We start from the raw sequence: 21,493 nt of genomic DNA, 5'->3' as shown, positions 1-21,493 counted from the left end.
AGAGGCTGGAGGTGCCATGCAGGCATCCCTGTCAACATCACAGGGGATGTGCTTGCTGTATTCCTCCAGCTCAGGACCCCAGCTTTCCAAACACCCTTCTGGCCACAGCTCCCGAGCAAGAAATCACATGAGCTGGATCACAGGTGACATGAAGAAAACTCCACCTTGGTTTATTTCAAAAGGGCAGAGGTCAGGAGAGGGAAACACTCAAAAACTGCACATCTTTCCCTGGACACATTTGCCCTCTGAGGCATGGGACACTTCTGGTCTGGGGAGAGTTGGCCCCAGTCCATCCCACTGAAATGATTTCTTTTATCTGGGTCTTTGACACTTCCCCTGTGTCTATGGCTTTGGGCTGCTAGCTGCACTGTCCCCCTGCCCCAGGATGGCTAGGTCCAGCAACACCTGGGCCACTCTAGCTGATGTAGTAGACCTTGGGGGCATCGTAATTGGCACAGGTCATGTAGTGCTTGTTCCTAATGGGCCACCAGTGGTTGGGGTGGTAGGTGGCTGAGTAGACATGGGGCTGGTGTTGGACACAACTGAAGAGCACCAAGCTCCTGTCCATGGTCACAGTAGGCAAGTAGAGCTGCAGCTTGTCCAGGAGGTGACCTGGCCAGAAGAAATTGGGGTGGGTCCGCTGCAGACCACTGGGCCTTTTCGGCTTCAGCTTCCTGGGAAAGGAGAAGACACAGGGAAGGTCATCAGGGCAGACAGGCCAGGGCCAGGCTCCTTCTCGGTAGAGCAAACCAACTGTGACCAGAGTGGAGGCGTAGAACTGTGCTGAGCACGTCAGCATCTCAGTCTTCCCTACAGTTCCACGTGGTAGCTTCTGTTATCCTGTCCACCTTACCAGTGAGAACCCGGAGGCTTAGTGAGCTAGGCCATCTCCCCAAGGTCACACAGTGAGCAACTGGCAGAGTGCAGGCTTGACTTCCAATCTGCTGCTCCAAAACCCAAACCCTTAAGTGTACACCATCTGTTCTCTAGAGGCGTTTTAATGTGGTGTTCAGAGTACAGCCTCTGGAGCTAGCATAGCTGGGTTCAAATCCCTGCTCCACCACTTAATAGACGTGTGACTCTGAGCAAGATAGTTAACTTTTCTGCACCTCAGTTTCCTCTTTTATAAAATGGGTATGCTAAAAGTAACTTCATAGGGTTGTCGAGAGGATTTACATGAGTTAACACGTGGAAAACACCCAGAGCAGTGTCTACCTGGCACTCTAAGCGTTGTGTGACAGCCTCTCAGCTCCTGGGTGCTGAGTCCCAGATGCTGTGCTAGGAGCACCGTGCAACATGCAGAGTCCCTGGCACCCCCCTCCTGCCCTCCTCTTCTCCAGAGTTAGGGGATCGCTACAGACCTGATGAATTCATCAAACTCCTTAAACTGTATTTTCTTTATTTCCTTTGGCATTTTCCTAGAGGAGAAGAGAAAGAGGTATCTTGTCAGGAGAGGGGAAATCCAGGTGAATGGGGCCTCAGGGAATAGGGTGAGGGCCACTGTGCTAGGCCCATCTCTGATTCCAAATCAGAGCTCTGAGAGGAGAATTTCTTCTACCTGGGGGGCCCCAACTCTGTCCCCCCATGCTCCAGTGGAATACACAGTGGGCTTGGGCCATCCAGATCTGGCTCATAACCTGGCTGGCTGGGTGACTTTGGCAAGTCACCTCCCCTTTTGGAGGCTCAGCTTTCTCATTTCCCAGAACAGAGACCTCCTGGGATAGTTATGAGAGATGCTCAATAATCTGAATAGTTTTGGTGCCCCTGACCTCCACTTCCCCTGCCAGGGCCAAATCTAGCCTTGAAGTAAAAACTAATTGCCCAAACTTTGGCCCTGGCAGACATCCTAATCAACCACAGCACTCTTTCCCAGCAAGCCTGCATCTGACATCAGAATCTTTCACAACAGTCTAAGTAGCAAGATGAAACTAATGTCCATCCCTGCCCTAGGGGACCTCTCTTTATCCTTTATAGCTGTGACCTACTTAAGCATGGACAAGACCCCCTTTCTCAGGTTCCCGCTCACTTCCTAGGTTTCATGGTTCAGGAATTGGTGCCAGCCACCCAGGGGCTGGAAGGCAATCACTAAGTGATCAGAAAGGGCCCTCTAGGCTACCACCTGCCTGGCTCATGCTCGGTTCTTCCCAGCCAGAGTTGTGGATAGGCCCCACCTGCACACCCAGGTCCACTCCTGCACTTGAGAACATTCTGATGGGGCAGGGTGAAACAAGAGCAATCACTGCTCAAGTGCCAACTATCTGTCAACACCCATGCCGTTTACATGCCTTTCTCATCTAGTCCTCATTGTGTATGTTAGGAGCTGTTATGCTCATTTTACAGATAAAGATGCTCAGGCTCAGAGAGTGAAGTAACTTGTCCATTTAACCCTTGGCCTGTCTGATTTCCACTTGGCTCTGCTGTGTCCCACCCCGGCCATTCTGGTCAAGCTACCCCAGTGGGCAGCCGGCAGGTCCTGGGCCCCTCTCCACTCAAGGTATCCGGTCAGCTGTGCCCTCCTCCTCCCACGCTGGCCCCATCCCCCCACAGGGATGCCACCTATTCTCTAACCTGCAGTCACCCATGGATGCTGGCTCATAACCTGCCCATGGGTCATCTCCTTCCAAAGAAAGGCGTATTCTTAGAGAGGACTCAGGTTCATCTGAGGATCAGGGACAGGCCAGTGCAAAGTTCTTTTCTCCTCCTAGGGGCTGCAAGACTGCCTCTTGCCAGAGAAGGCAGGGGCTGCCACCACTGACCTCTGCGGGGCCCCTGACACCTGGCCCATGATCTGTGAACGGGCCTCCTCTGTTTCTCTAAGGAGGCCCTCTTTTTAATATTTTCCAGAGAGCTTGAGATCATGTAGGAATTGGTTACGAGGGTAGCGGTGGGGGCGCTGAGGCAAGGAGGCCACCGCCCTGAGACATGTGCCAGGGGTGATACTGGGGACTGGCCAGTCCGTGCTGACCAGTTGGGTTGGACATGCCAGGTTAGGAAACAGACACTGGCACAACATGACACCCCAAGTATGTCAGCATCCCAGCCCCTGTGAAGGGACAGCAGTGGGGCAGGAGCAAATAGCACGGGAGAAGGGGGTTTGACACTCAGCTTGTCAGTCTTCTTAACCACAGGTGCCCTGGAGCCCTGGGACCTGAGCAGGGCCAGATTCGGACTGAAGATCTTCCAGTCTGAGTAGTAGCCTCCTGGCTGCCGGAGTGGGCGCACCTGATCCTTCCAGAAAATGATCTTGTCTCCTGGGTACAGCAGGGCTGTGTGCAGCAAGAGAAATGCGTTCTGTCAGCCCAAAACCCTTCCCCTCCCTGAGGTTTTGGGGCAAAAGGGGGCTCTTTTTTAAAAAAATAAATTCACATTTTTGTTTGAAAAGATTTTTTTCTTATATACATTTTTTTAAACTTTCTATTTTAAGTGATTGCAGATTCACAGGAAGTTGCAAAAATAGCGCAGAGGGTCCCTTAGACTCTATCCCTATCTTCCCCCAATGGGACATGGCATGTAACTATAGTGTGATATGAGGAAACGGGGTTGGTACAGTACTGCTAAGTGGACTACAGAGGAGGGAGCTTCTTTACAACCAGGTCGGCAAAGGCCTGGAGGCCTGGGTGCAATAAGGATGGAGCAGGCACCATCCTGCACCACAGCCCTGCAGGGGGCATCCTGGTCAGGAGTCCCAGAAGGAGGAGTGGGGGATGCACCCAAGACTCCACTAGGTTAACTCAGACCTAGTTGATGGCAGTTTCCTCCCTGTCTAGAATCAGTCTCACAGATATCCTTGGGAGAAGTTTCTAAGAACTGCAGAATAGAAGGAACACCGGGCCAAAGTTTCCATCTTCCTGCAACTATTGAGCAGTGCTTGTCCTAAGATGGTGACACACGAAGAGTTCATGTTCTAGAAAAGGTGATGGAAGGTTACACTCCAGGTTATTCATGTTGGTTCTTTGGGGGGAGGGCAGGGACTGTGCAGATGAGAAGCAAGGAGAGGGGAGGGGGAGCTGTGCAACATCAACATTTTAAAAAGGTAGACGTGATTTTTTTAACTACCTTTTAAAATGTATATATACATGATTTTTAAAAATGACTTAAATAATTTTGTGTAAATGGAAAAGAAATAGAGGTTTGTGAAGGAATGATCACTAAAATATTAACAGTGGTCAACTCAGGCTGGGGGGATTTTTATTTTTATGTCTTTAAAAAAATTTAAGGGGGACAGCCCTGTGGCCTAGTGGTTAAGTTTGGTGCACTCCACTTTGGTGGCCTGGGTTTGGTTCCTGGGTGCGGACCTACACGACTCATTGGAGGCCATGCTATGGCAGCAACCCACAGACAAAAATAGAGGAAGATTGGCACAGATGTTAGCTCAGGGCGAATCTTCTTCAGAAAAAAAAGAAAAAAAATTAAGTGTCCAAGTATTATCTATAAAAGAAGGGGGAGAAAAACAATAAAGCTATATTCACTGGGGAAAGGGGAAATGCCTTGATGTTCTAGAATTCTGGTCCATGAGCTTGAGGCCTGGATTTGGAGCCCCTCAAGCTCTAGTCTAGAACACAGACCTGGGAACCCGATGTCTGTGTTTCTTTGCCCACAGCAGATCAGGCATCTGTCATAAAGACAGCCAATGGATAGTGGCCAGGACAGTGGTGGACTAGAGTGTTTTCCATCCAGACCAATCAGAAGCAAAAGGAAGCCCACCCACGGATGCTCCTGTGTGCCCATGAATGTGAGATCCTACAGAAGGTGAAGCTCACCCATGTACGGACCCAGGAGCTGGCAAAAGCCATGGTGGAGAGAATCAGTAGTGGCTCGATATTCTGAGGGGGACAGAGGGGGCACATCCAGAGGAAAGACCTAACCCACAGGAGCAGCGGGGGTGCCAGGCAAGCCTGCCTATGTGTTATAAGACACCACTGCAGTTCCACCACTAGCCAAGACCAGGGCATGGAAACAAGCAGGGAAGGAGGAAGGAGGAAGAAAGGATGACTTGGTGAAAAGTCAGCGTCCAGAGCTGCAGGATCCCCTCCCGGCCCAGGTGGCAGCAAGCGGTCACCCAAGTGAGGGGCGTGTAGCAGGTGCGGGCGGCAATGATCATTTAGGCTGGTTGGACTGTGTTCCTGAAGGCCCTTGGCCACATCCCCCTGTACAGACTGTTGGGGCTGAATTCTTTTCTCCCAGATTCACATGTTGAAGCCATAACTCCCAGAATCTCAGAATTTGTATTTGGAGATGTGGCCTTTCAAGAGGTGATCAAACTGAAATGAGGCTGTTAGGGTGGGTCCAAGTCCAATCTGATTGGTGTCCTTATAAGAGGAAATTTGCAGACACAGAGAGACACCAGGTATATGTGTGTACACTGGAAAGACCATGTGAATAGGTAGCAAGAAGGCAGCCACTGGTAGGCCAAGGAGAGAGGCCTCAGTGGAAACCAACACTGCTGACATCTCGCTCTGGACTTCCAGCCTTCAGAACTGTGAGAATATGAATGTCTGTTGTTTAAGCCACCCAGTCTGTGGTATTTTGTTACGCAGCCCTAGCTGACTAATACAAGGCCCAAGGCCCTATACGTTTAGCACTTGTTTCCCTCCCTCTTGGGAAAAAGATGGAAATAATCGTGACTGCTAACTCTTGTTCTCAGGTAAGTCACACCACTCTCTGTACTTTCTCAAAAAGCCACATTTCCCAGTATGGCCACAGTTCCTTCCTGGAAAGTTCCTAGGAAAATCTCTTCCCTCAAGTACAGCTTGCTCTTTCATGTTTTTAAAGCACAGAAAGGGGGGGCTGGCCCCGTGGCCGAGTGGCTAAGTTCGCGTGCTCCACTGCAGGTGGCCCCGTGTTTCATTGGTTCGAATCCTGGGCGCGGACATGGCACTGCTCATCAAACCACGCTGAGGCAGTGTCCCACATGCCACAACTAGAAGGACCCACAACGAAGAATATACAACTATGTACCGGGGGGCTTTGGGGAGAAAAAGGAAAAAAATAAAATCTTTAAAAAGAAAAAAAGCAGAGAAAGGGACCTGCCCATTAAATTTATAAATTCATAACCCTGGGATGCCAGCATTGCTACGTGGTCATCGAGGGCTGGGCACTCCCTCACCCCCATCTCTCAGAAGCACACACTCTACCCAGAGATGTGGAGGGTTAAGATCTGCTTGGATATATGAAAACACAATTCTTCCCCCAAGCAGAGTGTGGAAATCTCAGAGTTGAGTCCTGTTGTCTGAGCAGACAGCAAAGAGCCTCAGCAGAAAGTGTCTCCTGGTACATTCCTACCTCAGTGTTGCCGAAGAATCAAGAAACACGCCTGGCCCAGGGAGGTGGTTTTGGAAATGCCCAATAAACCGCTTCTATCAAATCACCCTCTGAAATTGGCATTGTTCCTTTATGCTCAACCTCAGGGCTCCCTCACCCAAAACTCCTATCCTTGGAGCTTCCTGCTCTAGAATGCCAGCTGACCAAGCTCAGCTGGGGAACCCAGACCTCCAGGCCTATGGAGCCTGTGGACCTCCAAGATTAGAAATCTCATCTAACAGCAAAACAGGCTGGGCTGTTCCTCCCCTTGTTCCCCTCCTTCTTCCCAGTGTCCCCACCACAGGCCATAGCAGCTTGATTAGGTGCACATCACCGGGGAAGGACAAGCCTCAGGTGGACACCACCCTTGGCCGGGCTCTGGGCCCCCCAGGCATCCTTCCAAGGGCCAGCCACCAAGACCCTTACCTTTCACCAGGATGTCCTCCGTCAGCGGGAGGCCGTAGTACTCACAGAGCTTCGAGCACTGCAGGTAGACCAGAAAGCTGTCCCTGCGGGATATGTTGATGAACTCGTTCATCTCCCCCTGGATGGTGGATGGGAGGCAGTGCTTGTCAAAGTACTTGGTCCCACTGCGCACCAGGCGGCACCGCTCCGCGTACTCGATGGGGGGGATCCTGAGCTGCAAAGAGAATAGGGGATGGCACACACTTCTCTCCGCCTTATCTCTTTCCTCCTGGCTGGAAGGCAGATGGAGAGCCTCATCTACCTCTCCCCAGGAGGCCCCCAGAATGGGCAACAGCAAAGCATGCACCGTGGGACCGAAGTTCAGGTTCTGAAGTCAGTGACTCGGGAGAAAAATCACACATGGTCAAGGTTAGCCCTGAAGAGCACCTGAATGGTCAGTGATGCAGTTCCATGTGCACAGCCTTGTACACGGATGCACACGTGATTGGATAATATATACGGTACAGTACAGTGTAGATGCCCTAGAGGCATCCTACTGAAACCTCACATGCAAGCGTTTGGCTGCATGGGAATTTAAATCAGGTGCAGCCCTCTGTGACTGTGAGGATGGCAGAGCAACGTAGGAGAGGGCTGAGGAGTGTGTAGCCACTTTTGGCCTTCTTATTTATTTATTTACAAAGGAAAGAAAAATCTATCCTTTTCAAGCTTCTAACACCAGAATCAGTGAAGTACAGCTTATAGGCCAAATCTGGCCCACCCGTGTATTTCTTATAAATAAAGTTTTATTGGAACACAGCAACACTCATCTGTTTAGGTATTGTCTGGAGCTGCTCTGGTGCTACAATGGCAGAGTCGAGTAGTTACAACAGAGACAATACGGCCCAAAACACCTCAGACATTTACAAGGAAAGTTTTAGGTCCACACTGCAGGTGATGGAGGAGGCGGCCTGCACTGGGAGGCCATAGTGGAGCCGGAGAGAAGGGACACCTTCCAGGTACATCTCAAATGGCACTGACCAGACATGCAGGAAGTGAGCAGAGGGGCCTTTCCGCTCCCTGAGTGACCGATGAACTGGCTCTTTACAGGAAAAGTTTGCCAATCTCGCTCTAACATTGTGGGTTTTCTTGTCGTTGCAACTGAATCAGATCTTAGTTGATATAGCACTTAGCAATACCTAACATCTATTATGTATTCATATATATAATATAAACATATGTATTTATATATAGTATTATATTAATATTGTCTGCCTCCCTGACTAGTCTCAGCTTCTTGAGGGCAGGGGTATTTTGTCCTCGGCAGCACCTAGAAGAGTGCCAGGCACACCACAAGCTCTCAACAAACACTTATTGGAGGAATTAATTCGCACCATCGGTTCTTCCTTCCTTCACTAGTCATGCATTTCTGGAGCGCCTACTCAGGGCCAGGCCCCCTGCCAGGCCCTTGGATTCCAGCCGTGATGAAGACTGCGCCCCCGGTGTCAGGATGCAAAGTCGTAATTAAAGAATGGGAGGAGGAGAGCTCTATACTTTCAGAAACAATATCTCATTTCATCTTCACAGAAACCTTGTGAGGGAGGTATTGTTTTTATTATTCGGATGAAGGAACAGATGAGGGAACAGAGAGAAGCCTGCTCCCAAGAGTTCTCCCAGCTAGAAGGTGGAGCAGGGGCAGCGGACTTGAACCCAAGCCTGTCCAATTGCCAAGCCCCATGCCCTCCCTCATCGGCCGGGAGTACCTTGTTCTTCCGCTTCCGCTCACGGTATCGCTTGCCAACGTCCTCCATCTCCTCTAGGGTCATGGGCCGCGCCTCCTTCTGGGTGTCGACTACCGGCACAGTCAGTAGATCCATCTTGGGAGGCTCTGGGACTAAACTCACCTTCTGCTTCTTGGACAGACTCTGTGGGGAAACTCTGTTCTTAGCAGATCTATAATCTAGGGTCACAGGAAAGAGACAAAGAAGGAGAGACTGAGAGCGTGCCCAGCCGTGGAATCCGTCAAGCAGTTACCCAATGTCACCGAACAGGCACAGGCCATCCCTCTGGTCCCTCCCTGCATGTCTGGTCAGTGCCATCTGAGCTGTACCTTGAAGGTGTCCCTTCTCTCCAGCTCCGCTATGGCCTCCCTCACCTCCACCACGGACCCAGCCTTCCTGTTGCCATTCTCCTCTTCTAGAGTCTTGTTTCCTCCAAACAGTAAATAGGACTTTCAAAAAATGTAAACCAGATCACCTCATTCCTCTGCTTAAAACTCTCTTCTGGCTTCCCACAGCATTCAGAATCCTCTCGCTGGTCTGCAAGGCCCTGCAGGACCTGGCCTCAGCCGACCATCCACCTGACCCGTCTCCTCCAGCATGCCCCTCGCTCACCGCACCCAGACACCCAAACTGTTTTCTGTCCCTGAAGACTTTCCACCTCAGGGCCTTTGCCTTCGGAGCTGCATCTGCCTAGGGTGTCCTTCCCCAGACAGGCTCCTCATCAGCCGCTCAGCTGTCAACTCCAGGGGCTGCTTTTCGGAAAGGCCTCCCCTGACCCCACCCCCTCACTCTGTCTCATTGTCTTCAAAGCAGCCAATGCTACTGGACACCATTTTGGTTGACCCTTTACGTGGAAGCTCATTGAAGGCGGAGGCAATGGCTTCTTCGCCGCTGTGTGTCCGGCACATACTAGGTCCTCAACAAAGATCTGAATGAATGAAAGCATCCCATTGCCCCTGCCCTGGTTCAGGCCTCCATTGTCCTGGGCTGACTCGAAATCCTGGCCCTGCCACCTTCTAGTTCTGAGACTGTGGACAGGTGGTCAGCCTCTCTGAGCTTCAGCTTCCTTCTTGTAAAGTGCGAATAGTAGCCCTGAGCTCTGGGGACTTGAAGGATAAATCAAGCCAATGCCGTGGGTAAAGCTACCCAGCCCACAGAGGGCATCCTCAACTGCTACCGCCTTCTCTCTTGTGAGCTGGATGCCCAGACTCTTGATGCTGCTGCCCCTTTAGGCAAGGCAAGAAATACCCGAGTCCGCTTACCCTACCCACTGCCACTCTCCAGGAACAAAGAACTCAGTGATGATCCTGAGATAGCACCATTCAAGCAAATACGTCCTCTTGGCTTCAAATCTATTTATTGGGAAATAATAGGCTCCCAATACGTTTGTTGAAAATATGCATCGTGATGCTCTGTGATCATTCACCAAATGACTTGCAGCCAACTACAAGGACAAGGATGAGCTCTGGTAATTTATGACGACAAGGCAAAAAGAGCATGGGTGGGAAATGATGCCCAGCTCGAGGCAGCCCTGAGGATGTGCTGGACACGAAGGGTGATTACTACTGTGGGGCTGGTGACACGTGCAGGAGGCAACTGTAGGGGCACTCGTGTTCCCTGGGACTCTGAGGTGGGTGGAGACCCTGCCGGGGGTGATGCACCAGGGCTTGCTGAGGCTACAGGTTGGAAATCTGCGCGCTGTGCTGTAGGTGAAGCTCCAGGGGACGGAGGAATGGACTCTCTCTGGGAGCTGCCTGCTGTCTCCAAAAGAACCAGCGAGTGAGGGTGCTGAGCACCCAGCCCAGTGTGGCCGTGAATGCCAGGGCCCTCCCAGATCTTCACCTATGTAAAGAGACCCCTCACTACTTCCCCAGGGCTCTTACATGACCGCAGGGAGGACGAGGAGCACTGCCCCCAAACATGTCTGAAATTTGATTCCCGCCCACCTGGTGAGTGGGGGCAAAGCAAGATTTGTTTGATTTAGAAAAAGAAAGATGTGGTTATATTTGGGGAGGGCTCTGGAATCGTGGGTGATGGTCAAGACAGGGCTTTAATTTTATCTGCAGCTGTTCAAATTTTTGTTTTTTTACAACAACAATGGCACTAAACTATAAAGAAACATGATGCACCCCTGTGTTGTAGAGTAAATTCATAGCAAGAGCTATGGCTAGTCCATTTCTAATTTGCCTCTGTGCTTCGTCTGGACAGATGTAGCTCCATAAGCACATGGCTTGGCAAATGGAATTTGAGCTGTGCACAACCTATACAACTGTTCACAGCCGCTCTACTAATATCCCTGATAGTAAAATACCAAAGTAAACTTTCCAGTAAACTCTAAACAGGTGCTAATTCTGGTTTCTGAATTTCAGTTACCTTTTTATCAATAAGGTATAGATTAATAGTAAGAAGGCCTTGGACCCACATACAAATGGAAAGGCTTGCCATTTGGGTCACCCTTTCAGGTGGGCTTTGGTGGGCTGAGACCACCCTTTGAGAATCCTACATTAAGGACAAGGGCTGGGCCTCATTCATGTTTGAATGGACACAGTAGCTGGGCACTCCAGAGAGTATCTACTCCTTAGTTGATCCCTGGGCCTGGAAGTTCCAGAGGCTTGGCCCACCCACAGTAAGCCAAAGTTGGGAACACACTCAGGAAGTGGGCCAGGGCTGCCTCCACCAGGCTTGCTCCAAGAGGGGGAGAGGCGGAGGCCTGGGGCGGGGGACGGGATACCTACGCTCTCTTGTAGTGGGCAGGGCACTTCTCTGCTCAGTCGAACACCACTGCCGGTAGGTGCTGGCCAGGATATCCAAGGTGACGCTATTGTGCTTCCCCAGAGAGCTGAGATAGACCACAACGTCCTCTACCTCCTGGTGGGTCAGAGGGACTCCCACCTGAGGAGAGAAGAGAAGCCCCCAAGGCGGGCAGGCTGCAAACCAAACGTCCTGCCAGGACGGCCAACGCCTTGCCAGCCTAGCCCCACCTCTTCTGTTTTAAGTGCTTTGAAATGTTGTTCAGACAATTCCATGCCATAAAATGATAGTGTGAAAACCAGTGATGATTTGAAACCATAAAATATGTAGCAGTCAGCCACCTAGAGTTCTTTTTAAAGGGTTTAAACCCAAGTCCAGTGCTTATATAAAAGCTTAATTCATCCAGACCAGGGGTCAGCAAACTATTTCTAGGAAGGGTGAGATAGTAAATATTTTAGGCTCCGTGAGCCATACGGTCTCTGTCATCACTACTCAACTCTGCTATCATGGAATGAAAGCGGCCATGACAATACACAAACAAATGAGTGTGGCTGTCTTCCAATCAAACTTTATTTACAAAACCAGGAGGCTGACTTGGTTTGACTCCTGGGCCAAGGTTAGTGGACACCTGCTAGATCAACAGAACTTTCTGCAATGATGGAAATGTTGTACATCTGCGTGGTCCAATAGAGGGACCACTCACCACGTGTGACTACTGAGCACTTGAAGTGTGGTTGGTGTGACTGAGGAACTGGATTTTCTATTTTATTTAGTTATAATTAATCTAAATTTTTGAATAGCCAGTGAAAGTGTGGTCTGTGGACCATGGGCATCACCGGGAGCTTGTTAGAATGCAGCATCTTGGGCCTCACACAGAGGTACTGAGTCAGAAGCTGCATTTTAATGTCATTCGTATGCCACTGACCGTTGGAGAAGCTCTAGAACGTTCTAGAGGCAGGATTGAAGGCCCAGCAATCTGTGCTCAGTTCTGGGGTCTTATGGGCAACATTGTGATTCCCCAGGCCACTGGCTGGTTTATGGGGTTGGCTCTGCAGACTTTCCACTCAGGTAGGGCCTTTCAAGGTTAGACCCTAGCAGGGGTCATTTTAGGCGTCTGATGTGGCCACAGGTAAAGCCATATTTTCCAATCTGGCTTTACAAGTAATGAGGCTGATAGTTTGAGCTCCCTGTGTCTACTTTTCAATTGGTCCAGGACCTGAGGAGGGGGGTGCACGGACGCCCTCCCCACTGAGGCCAGCCCGCAGGGAGTGGGGGCACTCACCGCCTTCAGAGCCACGATGAACTCCTCCCTGGAGACCATCGGGTTCTCTCCCCGGTCCACCTTGTTAAACATCTCCAGGATCTTGATCTTGCGGCTGTGCAGGTAGGAGTACAAGGCCAACAGGGCGGAGGGCCTGGGCAATTGGAGCTGGGGCACCTGTCGGCGGCGGGGTCGGAGGCTTTTCTTCTGAAAGAGGCAAGAGAATGGGACAGAGGGGAGAGTTCAGGGGAGGCAGGCTGAAGGCACGTGATCCCAGAGCTAGAGAAAAACGGGAGAGAGAGGCTGAGCAGCTCTAAACAGACGGCAAGATGGAGTGCGGAGAGCATCGGAGCCGGCAACGCTGGGGCAGCCGCCTTCTGCCACAGAACGCCTGGGAGACTGCTTTTCGGGGCCTCAGTTTTCCCATCAGAAACAGGAGGCTGGGACAACAGGAGAACGAAAGTTTCATTCTTATTCACAGCCCTCTTGTCAGACTAGTCCCTACTATACTCCCACTGGGATCAGTGCACCAGAATATGGGCCCCGGCCTGGAGCCAGATGGGGCTCCCGCCTCCGCCACCTCCCAGCCTGTGCTCCTGCTGGGCCTCCTGCCTAGAACACCTTCTTTCTCTCCACACCTGTCCAGAGCCTGCTCCTCCCCCAGCTCCCGGGATTGGGAATATTTCGGAATACTACCCCCTTACCTGGCGCAGCACATGACAATTTACAAAGAGCCTTCCTGCTCCCTAGCTTTTAGCCCGTCTGTGCTCCCGGAGTGTTTGGGTCTCACCTCTATTAATGACCCGTAGTAAACTGTACTGGTGCAGGGGCATTAGCTGGCGTGCCCCTTTAAAAACCATGTGTCCTTGAGGCTACTGTATGGGCTGTGCGCCAGCACTCACGCACACACAATAACAGTCCTGGGCTTGGCCAACTCAGCTTTCTCGTGGGAGAGTCAGCGCAGAGACCCTCGCAGTCGGAGGAACACAGAGGCTGTCCGGGGTGTGGAGGTCTCTGGTCCTTGGAATGCAGGTCATACAGGGGTGATCTCCCTTGGCAAGCGTGCAGTCTTTGTTCCTCTGCCTACTTAAGCCAGCTCCTCTCAGGGGATGGTAGTGGGTGCACGTTGCTGTCCAGCCGGCCGCCACTGGACCTTCCCTGTAAGTAACTCCTAATAAACCCACATGTCTCGTTGCCTGTCTCTGGGTCTTCTCTTTGGTCTCTCGGCAACCTATCCCACACCGCTCACCCAGGTGGACGTGGAGCAGAACAACTACAGTCATCAATCTGATGTGTCTGCCTTCCCCTCTAACATGTAAACACCTTGAGAGCAACACCATGTTATATTTAGCTACACACCCCCACTTCCATCCTTGTACTGAAGAAAGCTCCAGGCCCTAGGCAGGTAGGCAGTAATTGTTTGCTGAATGAATAAACGATGCTGTGAATTCGGTATCAGATATTACTTTCCCTTTTTACACATGAGGATACATGCTCAGAGAAGTGAAGTGACTTGCCCAGGGTCACACAGCAGGTAAGCAGTAGAGTTGGGTCCCTAACCCAAGTCCAGTGCTCATTCACAGATGCTGTGCTGCTGGCAGGAAATTCTGTGTTAGATCCATGAAATCTGAGTTTTGACTATGATCACACCAAAGACTGACTCTAAAGTTTTTGGGCCAACCCAAATGACACCAAGGAGACTGAAATAATACTAAAAATGGCAGACATTTATCGAGTTTGCCCACTATATGCCCAGCACTGTCCTAGGCACCTTATGTAAGTTAATCCATTTAGACGTCACAGCAACCCTAGGAAGTAGGCACAATGGTTGTCCCAATTTAATAGATGAGGCAAACTGAGCCCCAGATCGTACAGCTAGGAAATAGCAGAGCTGGGTTTAAGCCCAAGTTATGTGACCTGTTATCCCAACTTCACCTGAACTGGGAGAAATTTCAAGTGTTTGTATTGCAAGGAAATGTGGCAGAGAGGCGAGCAGCTGGAAGATGAAGCTTTTGGTACTGACTGCCATATCTCTCTCTATGCATCTGGAAAATCTATTGGCCTCACTGAGCTTCTATTTCCATATTTTAGAAAGGGAGATCCTCCTTTTTCTTCCAAGCTCACAATTGTGATCTGCACATTAGCCTTGTGAGCGCCTGCTTGGCACATAAAGGCCCTTAGCAAACTTATGTCAGTGAACAAATGAATGAACAGTAAGCATTTAAAAATGGCCCACACATGGAATGCCAAGCACTGTCCCTTCTAGGGTGGTTTTAAGATACAGCCACAAATTCTTCAACTCTCCTCCCTTCTAAGATGGAGCCTAATTCCCTCCACTCGAGTGTGAAGAGTGCTTAATGACTTGCTTCTGACAAATAGGATTTGGTGGAAGTGACTCTAAATCTTCTGAAACTGAGATGTCCTGAGATGAGGTCATAAGAGGCACTGCAGCTTCCTCCTTCTGTCTCTCGGACGGTTCACTCTGCGACCCTCAAGCAGCCCTGTGGAGAGGTCCATGTGGCGAGGAACTGAGGCCTCTTGCCAACAGCTGTGTGAGCAAGCCAGCCTGGAGGCGGAGCCTCCTGCCCCGGTCAAGCCTTCAGGTGTCTGTGGCCCACACCAGCATCTCGAGATGAAAGACTGAGCCAGAGCCACCCAGCGCAGCTCCTCCCAGATTCCTGACTCTCAGAAACAGTGAGATGATAAACATTTGTGGCTTCCAGTCACTTTGGGGTATTCGTCATGCAGCAATAGGTACCAAGTTCACCTCCCCTTCTTCTCCCAAACTTCTGTTTGCTGCTTTGTGAAATGGGGTGAACAGTCCCCATCCTGCCTAATCCAAGGGACAGAAATGACAGCATGCTCCTACCCCGCTCAGCATCTTCATCTGGCAAAGGGGGCTGCTTACCTTGGTGGCTTTGGTAGTAGTCAGGTGGGCCATCGACTGGGCCTCGTGCTCCTTTTGGATCATCTGTAAGACCTTGGCCTCTGAAGGCGTGAGGCTGGGCTTGTTCTGTAGACACCTCTCTGTGTTGCCAAATGACTCCAGGTCCTGCCGAAGTTTCAGCCTCCGGCTCAGCCAGGTCCTCGTGTCCTCCGGCTGCTCTCGGAGGTCCTCGGCTTCCAGGGGTTTGAAGCTGGAGATGGGCTGTGGGGGAGCCTCGGGTGGGGGCATGGGGTGGACGGGCAGTGAATCCTCTTTTTGAGGCAAGATGATGATCCGCCGGCGGCTTTGAGGCAGGTGGAAGTTCTCCTGCTTGAACTGCTTGAAGCAGTGGGCAATGACCGGCTCAGGATCGAAGACAGGGTCCTTGTTGGCATTTTCATCATCGTCAACTGAGATCTTAGACTGGCAGATCCCTTGGGGGAAGAAGGTTAAAATGTGAATTCCTTTCAGGAAGAGGACTAAAGGAGTCAGGAAGGAAAACTGCTTTAGCACCAGGCTGGGTATCAGGGCACCTGGGTTTTAATCTTCTCAGATTCTACTCTTACTCCACCTGCCCTCCACCCCCTCGCCCCACACCCCAATGCTCCTTGCTGGCAATCAGAATGATCTTTTTTATTTTTATTTTTTTGCAGGGAAAGATTTGCCCTGAGCTAACATCTGTTGCCAATCTTCCTCTCTTTTTTTTCCTCCCCAAAGCCCCAGTGCATGGTTGTATATCCTAGCTGTAAGTCCTTCTAGCTCTTCTATGTGAGCTGCTGCCACAGCATAGCAACTGACAGACGGGTTAGTTCTATGACTGGGAAGTGAACCTGGGCTGTAGAAGTGGAGCCCGCTGAACTTCAACCACCAGGCCATCAGGGCCGGCTCCAGAATGATCTTTTAAAAATGCCATTCTGATCTGGTCTGACCGTCCAATGCAGTGTGACACCATTAAGAATAGATGCTTTGGAGCCAGAATGCTGTGGTCTGAGTCCTGGCCCTGCTCTTACTGGCTGCATGATCTAGGGCAAGTCACTTATCCTCTGTGTCTCAGTTTCTTCACTTGTAAACAGGGACAATGATGGTACCTACCTTTCCAAGTGGTGGAGATATATAGAATCAGCCCATTTGAGAGTTGCTTTGTTCATAGTAAGTGTGCCATTATTGTTTTTGTATATATTCACCCTTCACCCATTTTGAAACCCTTCCATAACTTTCCAGAGCCCCCAAAATAAAGTCACATGACCCTCCTCTGCCAACCTTTCCCGCCTCATCGCTTGCCTATCTTTCCTTGCTACATCCTGGACACTGTGACCTTCTCTGTGTTCCCTGAAGGATCAAGCCCCATCCTGCCTCAGGGTTTTGCACATACTGCTCCCTCTGCCGGGAGTGCTCCATTCCCTCCTCACTCCTCCTTACCCAGTTCCCAGGCTCTGCTATATCCTCATGTTATCTCTGCATAATACAACCTATACTTTTCCTTCAGACCACTTGTCACAAGTACATAAATCAAGGTTTGCAAACTGGCAGCCCTTACGCTGAATGAGGTGTGGGGTCCTATTTTGATTGACACATTCCTTAAAATTTTCCAATTTGAGTTACTTTAGGCTGGGGCATGTTCTCTCCAGCTTGCCATAGTCCCCACCACTCCCTGTTATCTCACATGCAGCTCAGTTCACTCATTAAGTGCCTGGTTCAGGCAGACATTTGTGCTTGAAACCCCTGGTGCAATCACTTGGTTGATGTTTATTCTTCCCAGAAGACTGGGAACCAGGACCTCATCTCTCTCGTTCCCTGCTGCAGCCCCAGCACCTCCACAGTGCCCACATGTAGTGGGAGCTCAGTAATTATTTGATGAAAGAGTGAATGACAAATGGATCAGACGTAACAGGCAGGCTCTATGATTATACCCTTTCTACAGATAAGGACACTAAGGCCCAGAGAGGCCCAAGGTCACATGGTTGATTAGTAGCAGAGCTGGGACATGAACTCTGGTTTGCCTGGCCCCAGAGCTCAGCTCTTAGCAATTACTTGATAGTACCCCAAGGTGTCACCTAATCCCGCAGAGTCTCATTCTTTCATGTCTAAAATGTTGTAAATTCTGCTCTAGCTACCTCCTGAAGCTATTATGAAGATCAAATGAAAAATAGATATGGGAGTGTTCTAAAATTCAGAAAGGATACAATATTATTAAAGATATTGTCACCATCATTTTCCTTCTAAAACCAAACTCCCCTGCTTAAAACCCTTCCTTTACTCCCAACGGCCTCCAGAATAAAGTTCAGTCTCCTTAACCTGGCTCCACCTGACCCACCCACCCCTGCTAGCCTCTCTAATGGGCTCCTTCTCTAGTTACTTCTGCCTCTCCTCGTACTTGTACCCAAACTGAGCTGAGTGTGATTGGTCCCCCAAGCCCTGCTGTCCCCAAACCGTGCTGTTTTCTCTCTCTAGAATGTTCTTCTCTCTCCTCTGCTTCACTTGATTATTCCCTACTGATGCTCCGAGACTCAGCTCAGGCAGCACCATCCCGTGAAGCCTTCTCAACCCCTCCCTCGTGCCCCCTCTGGGTCCCCACAGCCCCCATGCTCAGCCCCATCATAGCATTTACCATATTTTTCTGGGTGAAGATGCTTTCTGAGTCTTTCTTTCCCAACAGCCAGTGAGTTTCCCAGTGTCAAGGACTGTGTCTTAGTTACCTGTATCCCCAGTATCCTAGCCTGGCACAAAGTGAACATTTGTTAGGTCTCTTTATGATGCCTGTGTGTTCCTTTCAAGTCAGAAAATAATGAGTATACATCAATGTGGACAGAAGTGAGCACTTCTCAGTAATCCGTTTATCCTTTCCCTGAGGACAAGATGCTGGGTACAACTGAGGATTTAGTCATTCATCAAACGAGCATTTACTGAGAATCACCCAGTGCTTGGCACTGGCCAGGTGCAGATCCAAACGAGGCTGAGTGCCTGACTGCAGGGCACTGACATGGAACAAGGTGGACTAACCAGAGGGGTAACTAGATGCTCTCAGTCTGGGGAGAAGCGCTGATGGAGGAACCCAGGACGTCGTCATGGAAGAGGAGGCATTGACATGCACCTTCAACAGTGAGTTGGGTATCAAGGGGTAGAAGGACCAGCATGGCGAAAGGTGGGTGTTAGGGTTCGGGGATTTTAGAGTCATTAAATCATTCCACAAGTTGGAAGCCTACTGTGTGTGAAAGAGGAGGTTAATAGGAAACAAAGTTGGAGTCACCTCAAATGCCAAGTTAAAGGGTTTGAACTTTACCCTACAGACCATGGAAACATTCACAATATGCTCCTCACAGGTCTCGCCACTTCCACTTGTGCCCTCTCCCAAATCGATGATCCGCCCTCAGCCAGAAGACTCACTCCTCCCCCTCACCCCCCGTCTGAAACCCTTCAGTGGCTTCCCTGGAAAGGGCTTCTGGGTGCTCTTAGAATAAATAACCCCCTCTACGATGGCCTACAAAGCTACCCTTGCTGGGGCCCCGCTCCCCTCTCCTCCCTCAGGTCCTCCCGCCCCCTCGCTCGCTTTGCTCTGGCTGTGCTGCCTCCTTTCTCCCTGTTCAACTCTCCCAGCTCTGTCCGTCCTGTTCTGGCATTTGCTGTGCCCCCTGAAGGGCATGGGATTCCCCAAGTTTCCTCCCTGGCCGAGTCCTTCTATCCTATAGCTCTCAGCCCAAGTGTCACCCCCTTCAAAGTCACCCCTGACCACCCTCTCGAAGGTCGCGTGCCCACCACACCATGGAGCTTGCACCCTAGTGATCTTTGGGGTCTCACGTCCTTTGACAGGAAAATGAGGTGGGCTCTTAGAATAAAAGAGGTCACGTTGAAGTTGTGGGTAGAGACTGTGTGAAAATAGTCCTGAGGGGTTGGTGAGAAAAGCTCTCAGAGACCAACTAGTCCCACTGCCTGCTCAGGTCAGGCAGCTCTTTCTACAGTGCCCCTGGCAGACTTTGCCTCTGTTTGTATACCTCCGGTGACAGGGAGTTCTCTACTTCACATTATGGATGCCTAATTCTGACTGCTAGAAAAGACTTCCCTATACAGACCCAGAATTTGTTTCCCAGGAATTTGTAGCTCTTGGTCCTAGTCCTCCCCAGTGATGCCCCAGAAAACACATCTGTTCCCTGTTTTCCAGGATAGCCCTTCAGGTGTCTGGAGATAATTCAACTTTTTCTTGAGATTCTCCCTTTTTCTCTTGGCTCTGATTCAAATCTCTCCCTAATTTCCATCCTAGCTCTCTGGCCACTTGTTCTCAGGCTCCTCTTTTCCGGCCCACCTCTTAAAAGCTGGTGCCTTCCTGGCCTACATCTAGGCTCTCTTCTTTTTTTCAAACAATCTCCTCTACTCCTGTGTTTCTGTGGCCCTCTGTATGCTGAGGACACTATACCAATGTTTATGACTTAGAATTAGCTCCAGCTTTCCACATACAGTTGCTCCTGAAGCATCTCCACTGGGACGGCCTACAAGGATCTCAAACTTGACCCCCAAGACTGAACTTGTCTTCATGTCCCTGTCCCCACCTAATTGGTCCTCCTGGTAGCTTCCCTCTCTTGAAAAAGATACCTCAGTCTACCAGGTCACCCTAACTACCAACCTGAGCATCAACTTTGATTGCTCTCTCCATGTCCCCCGTCCAATCAGCCCCCAAGACACTGTAGTCCCCTCTAGACTGTCCCTCTCCCTTGCCTCCCAGGATCTTTGGTCTGTGCATTTGGGACAACCTCAGATCCTCTCCCCACGCCCAACATTCTGAGTTTGACAATTCAATCTCTGCATTTGCTGATGTTCCCAACCCAATCTTGTTATTCCCAGTGGCTTCCCCATCTCCTGGTTCACAAAACCTTTCATGATCTTGTCCCTTCTGATCTCTCTCGCCTCTCATCTCCAGTGACATTCAAACTACCAGCAGTTTCAGGAAGACATCATGTCACTGGGCCTCTGTGCATGCTGTTCCCTTGGCCTGGAATGCCTTTCTTTCCCATTTGGCTTGGAGAACTCCTTGTATTCTTAATTTAAGCCCCAGTGTAAAGATCTCTTCCACTGCCTTGGAATTGTTCCTCCCCATCCTATATACCTACCAAACCTCTTGCTCCTGAGTGTCACACCTGGACCCAGCATCCACCCCTTCTTCTTTAAGTATCCGTTTATCTGTCTGTCCTTCACCTCTGAAGTCGCAGTGCTTTGCCAAGGACTTGTCCCCCACCAGGCTATCGACAAAAAGTGTGAAGACTGACGGTCTTCTCCATGCCCCTTCTGCACTACACAACACGTTTATCCCTGGCCGAGAAACGGGTCGAGCCCGAGGGCCTGGAAACCTTTCCGGGGCACACACGTCGAGCTTCTGGTCCCAAACCAAGGCAACTTGACCAGCTCCTCCAGCCCTGGCACGGAAATCTGAGAAATGTGCATGACCTGCCCCCGACGCCCTGGCGGTCCCTCACCTAGAGCGGGTACGGCACAATGCGGTATTCTACCCCGCCCTTGCCCTCGCCCCACCTGCATGCGTCCGCATGGGGCTGAGGGCTTCCTAGAGGCGGCGCTGCTTCCCGGGAGCTTACCGAGCAGCGACGGGAACAGAGCCATATACGTTTCACAGGAATCGCCCATGGGTGCGGCGCTGGGAGCGGGTGCTGAAGAGTGTGTGTGCTTACTTGCGCGGGAGTGTTGGGGTAACAGAAAAACACTAACTCCGAGTCTTGCGAGAGACGCGCGAGTTGCCCAGCTTGGAAGCAACTGTTGCCAGGACGACGGACGCCCCGCGCGGTCCCGCCTCCGGCGCAGCGCGGGCCCATCCCGCTCCCAGGCGGCGGTGCCGAGCTCCGGCTCAGAGAAAGATAGGATTTCTTAGTTCAGCCGAGTGGCCCCCGAATCTGGGGTAGTAACTCCCCGGTTTTCCCGCAAAGCGCTGACCTTCAGCCGGTGTCCACATCCTTCGGTCTCGGTGTTCTCATCCCAAGAACAGGCCTGCCCTGTCCAGAGGAGGTGCAGGAACCCATGAGTCCGGGCCGAAGAGAGGCAGTGTCTGTGAATGCTTTGACATGGTTTGGAATT

General features: G+C 50.9%; 1 protein-coding gene across 1 annotated transcript; it reads right to left on the bottom strand.

Annotated features, from left to right (window-relative positions):
* Positions 1 to 144: 144 nt before the first annotated feature.
* EFCAB12 (EF-hand calcium binding domain 12) lies at positions 145 to 21,168 on the bottom strand. The gene is made up of 9 exons (XM_014838412.3): positions 21,001 to 21,168; positions 15,404 to 15,855; positions 12,517 to 12,702; positions 11,219 to 11,375; positions 8,466 to 8,662; positions 6,727 to 6,940; positions 3,107 to 3,266; positions 1,362 to 1,418; positions 145 to 674 (listed from the first exon to the last, which is right to left on the bottom strand). Exons 1-9 carry the CDS (start codon positions 21,047 to 21,049, stop codon positions 416 to 418), a joined length of 1,731 nt encoding a protein of 576 aa, XP_014693898.3. The 5' UTR covers positions 21,050 to 21,168; the 3' UTR covers positions 145 to 415.
* Positions 21,169 to 21,493: the final 325 nt, after the last annotated feature.

Source organism: Equus asinus, chromosome 21 (assembly GCF_041296235.1).
Source record: "Equus asinus isolate D_3611 breed Donkey chromosome 21, EquAss-T2T_v2, whole genome shotgun sequence".
Classification (NCBI taxonomy): Eukaryota; Metazoa; Chordata; class Mammalia; order Perissodactyla; family Equidae; genus Equus; species Equus asinus.
The sequence above is the reverse complement of the archived record's forward strand: the minus strand, read 5'-3'. Positions and strand labels throughout refer to the sequence as shown.

What these genes read in the sequence shown, in the direction of transcription:
- EFCAB12 (XM_014838412.3), bottom strand. Translation starts at nt 21,049, where the DNA reads ATGGGCGATTCCTGTGAAACGTATATGGCTCTGTTCCCGTCGCTGCTC. An exon ending in CTACTACCAAAGCCACCAAG is followed by an intron (nt 12,703 to 15,403) that starts GTAAGCAGCCCC and finishes TGCCTCTTTCAG; the next exon opens with AAGAAAAGCCTCCGACCCCG. An exon ending in CCTGCCCACTACAAGAGAGC is followed by an intron (nt 8,663 to 11,218) that starts GTAGGTATCCCG and finishes CTGTGACCCTAG; the next exon opens with ATTATAGATCTGCTAAGAAC.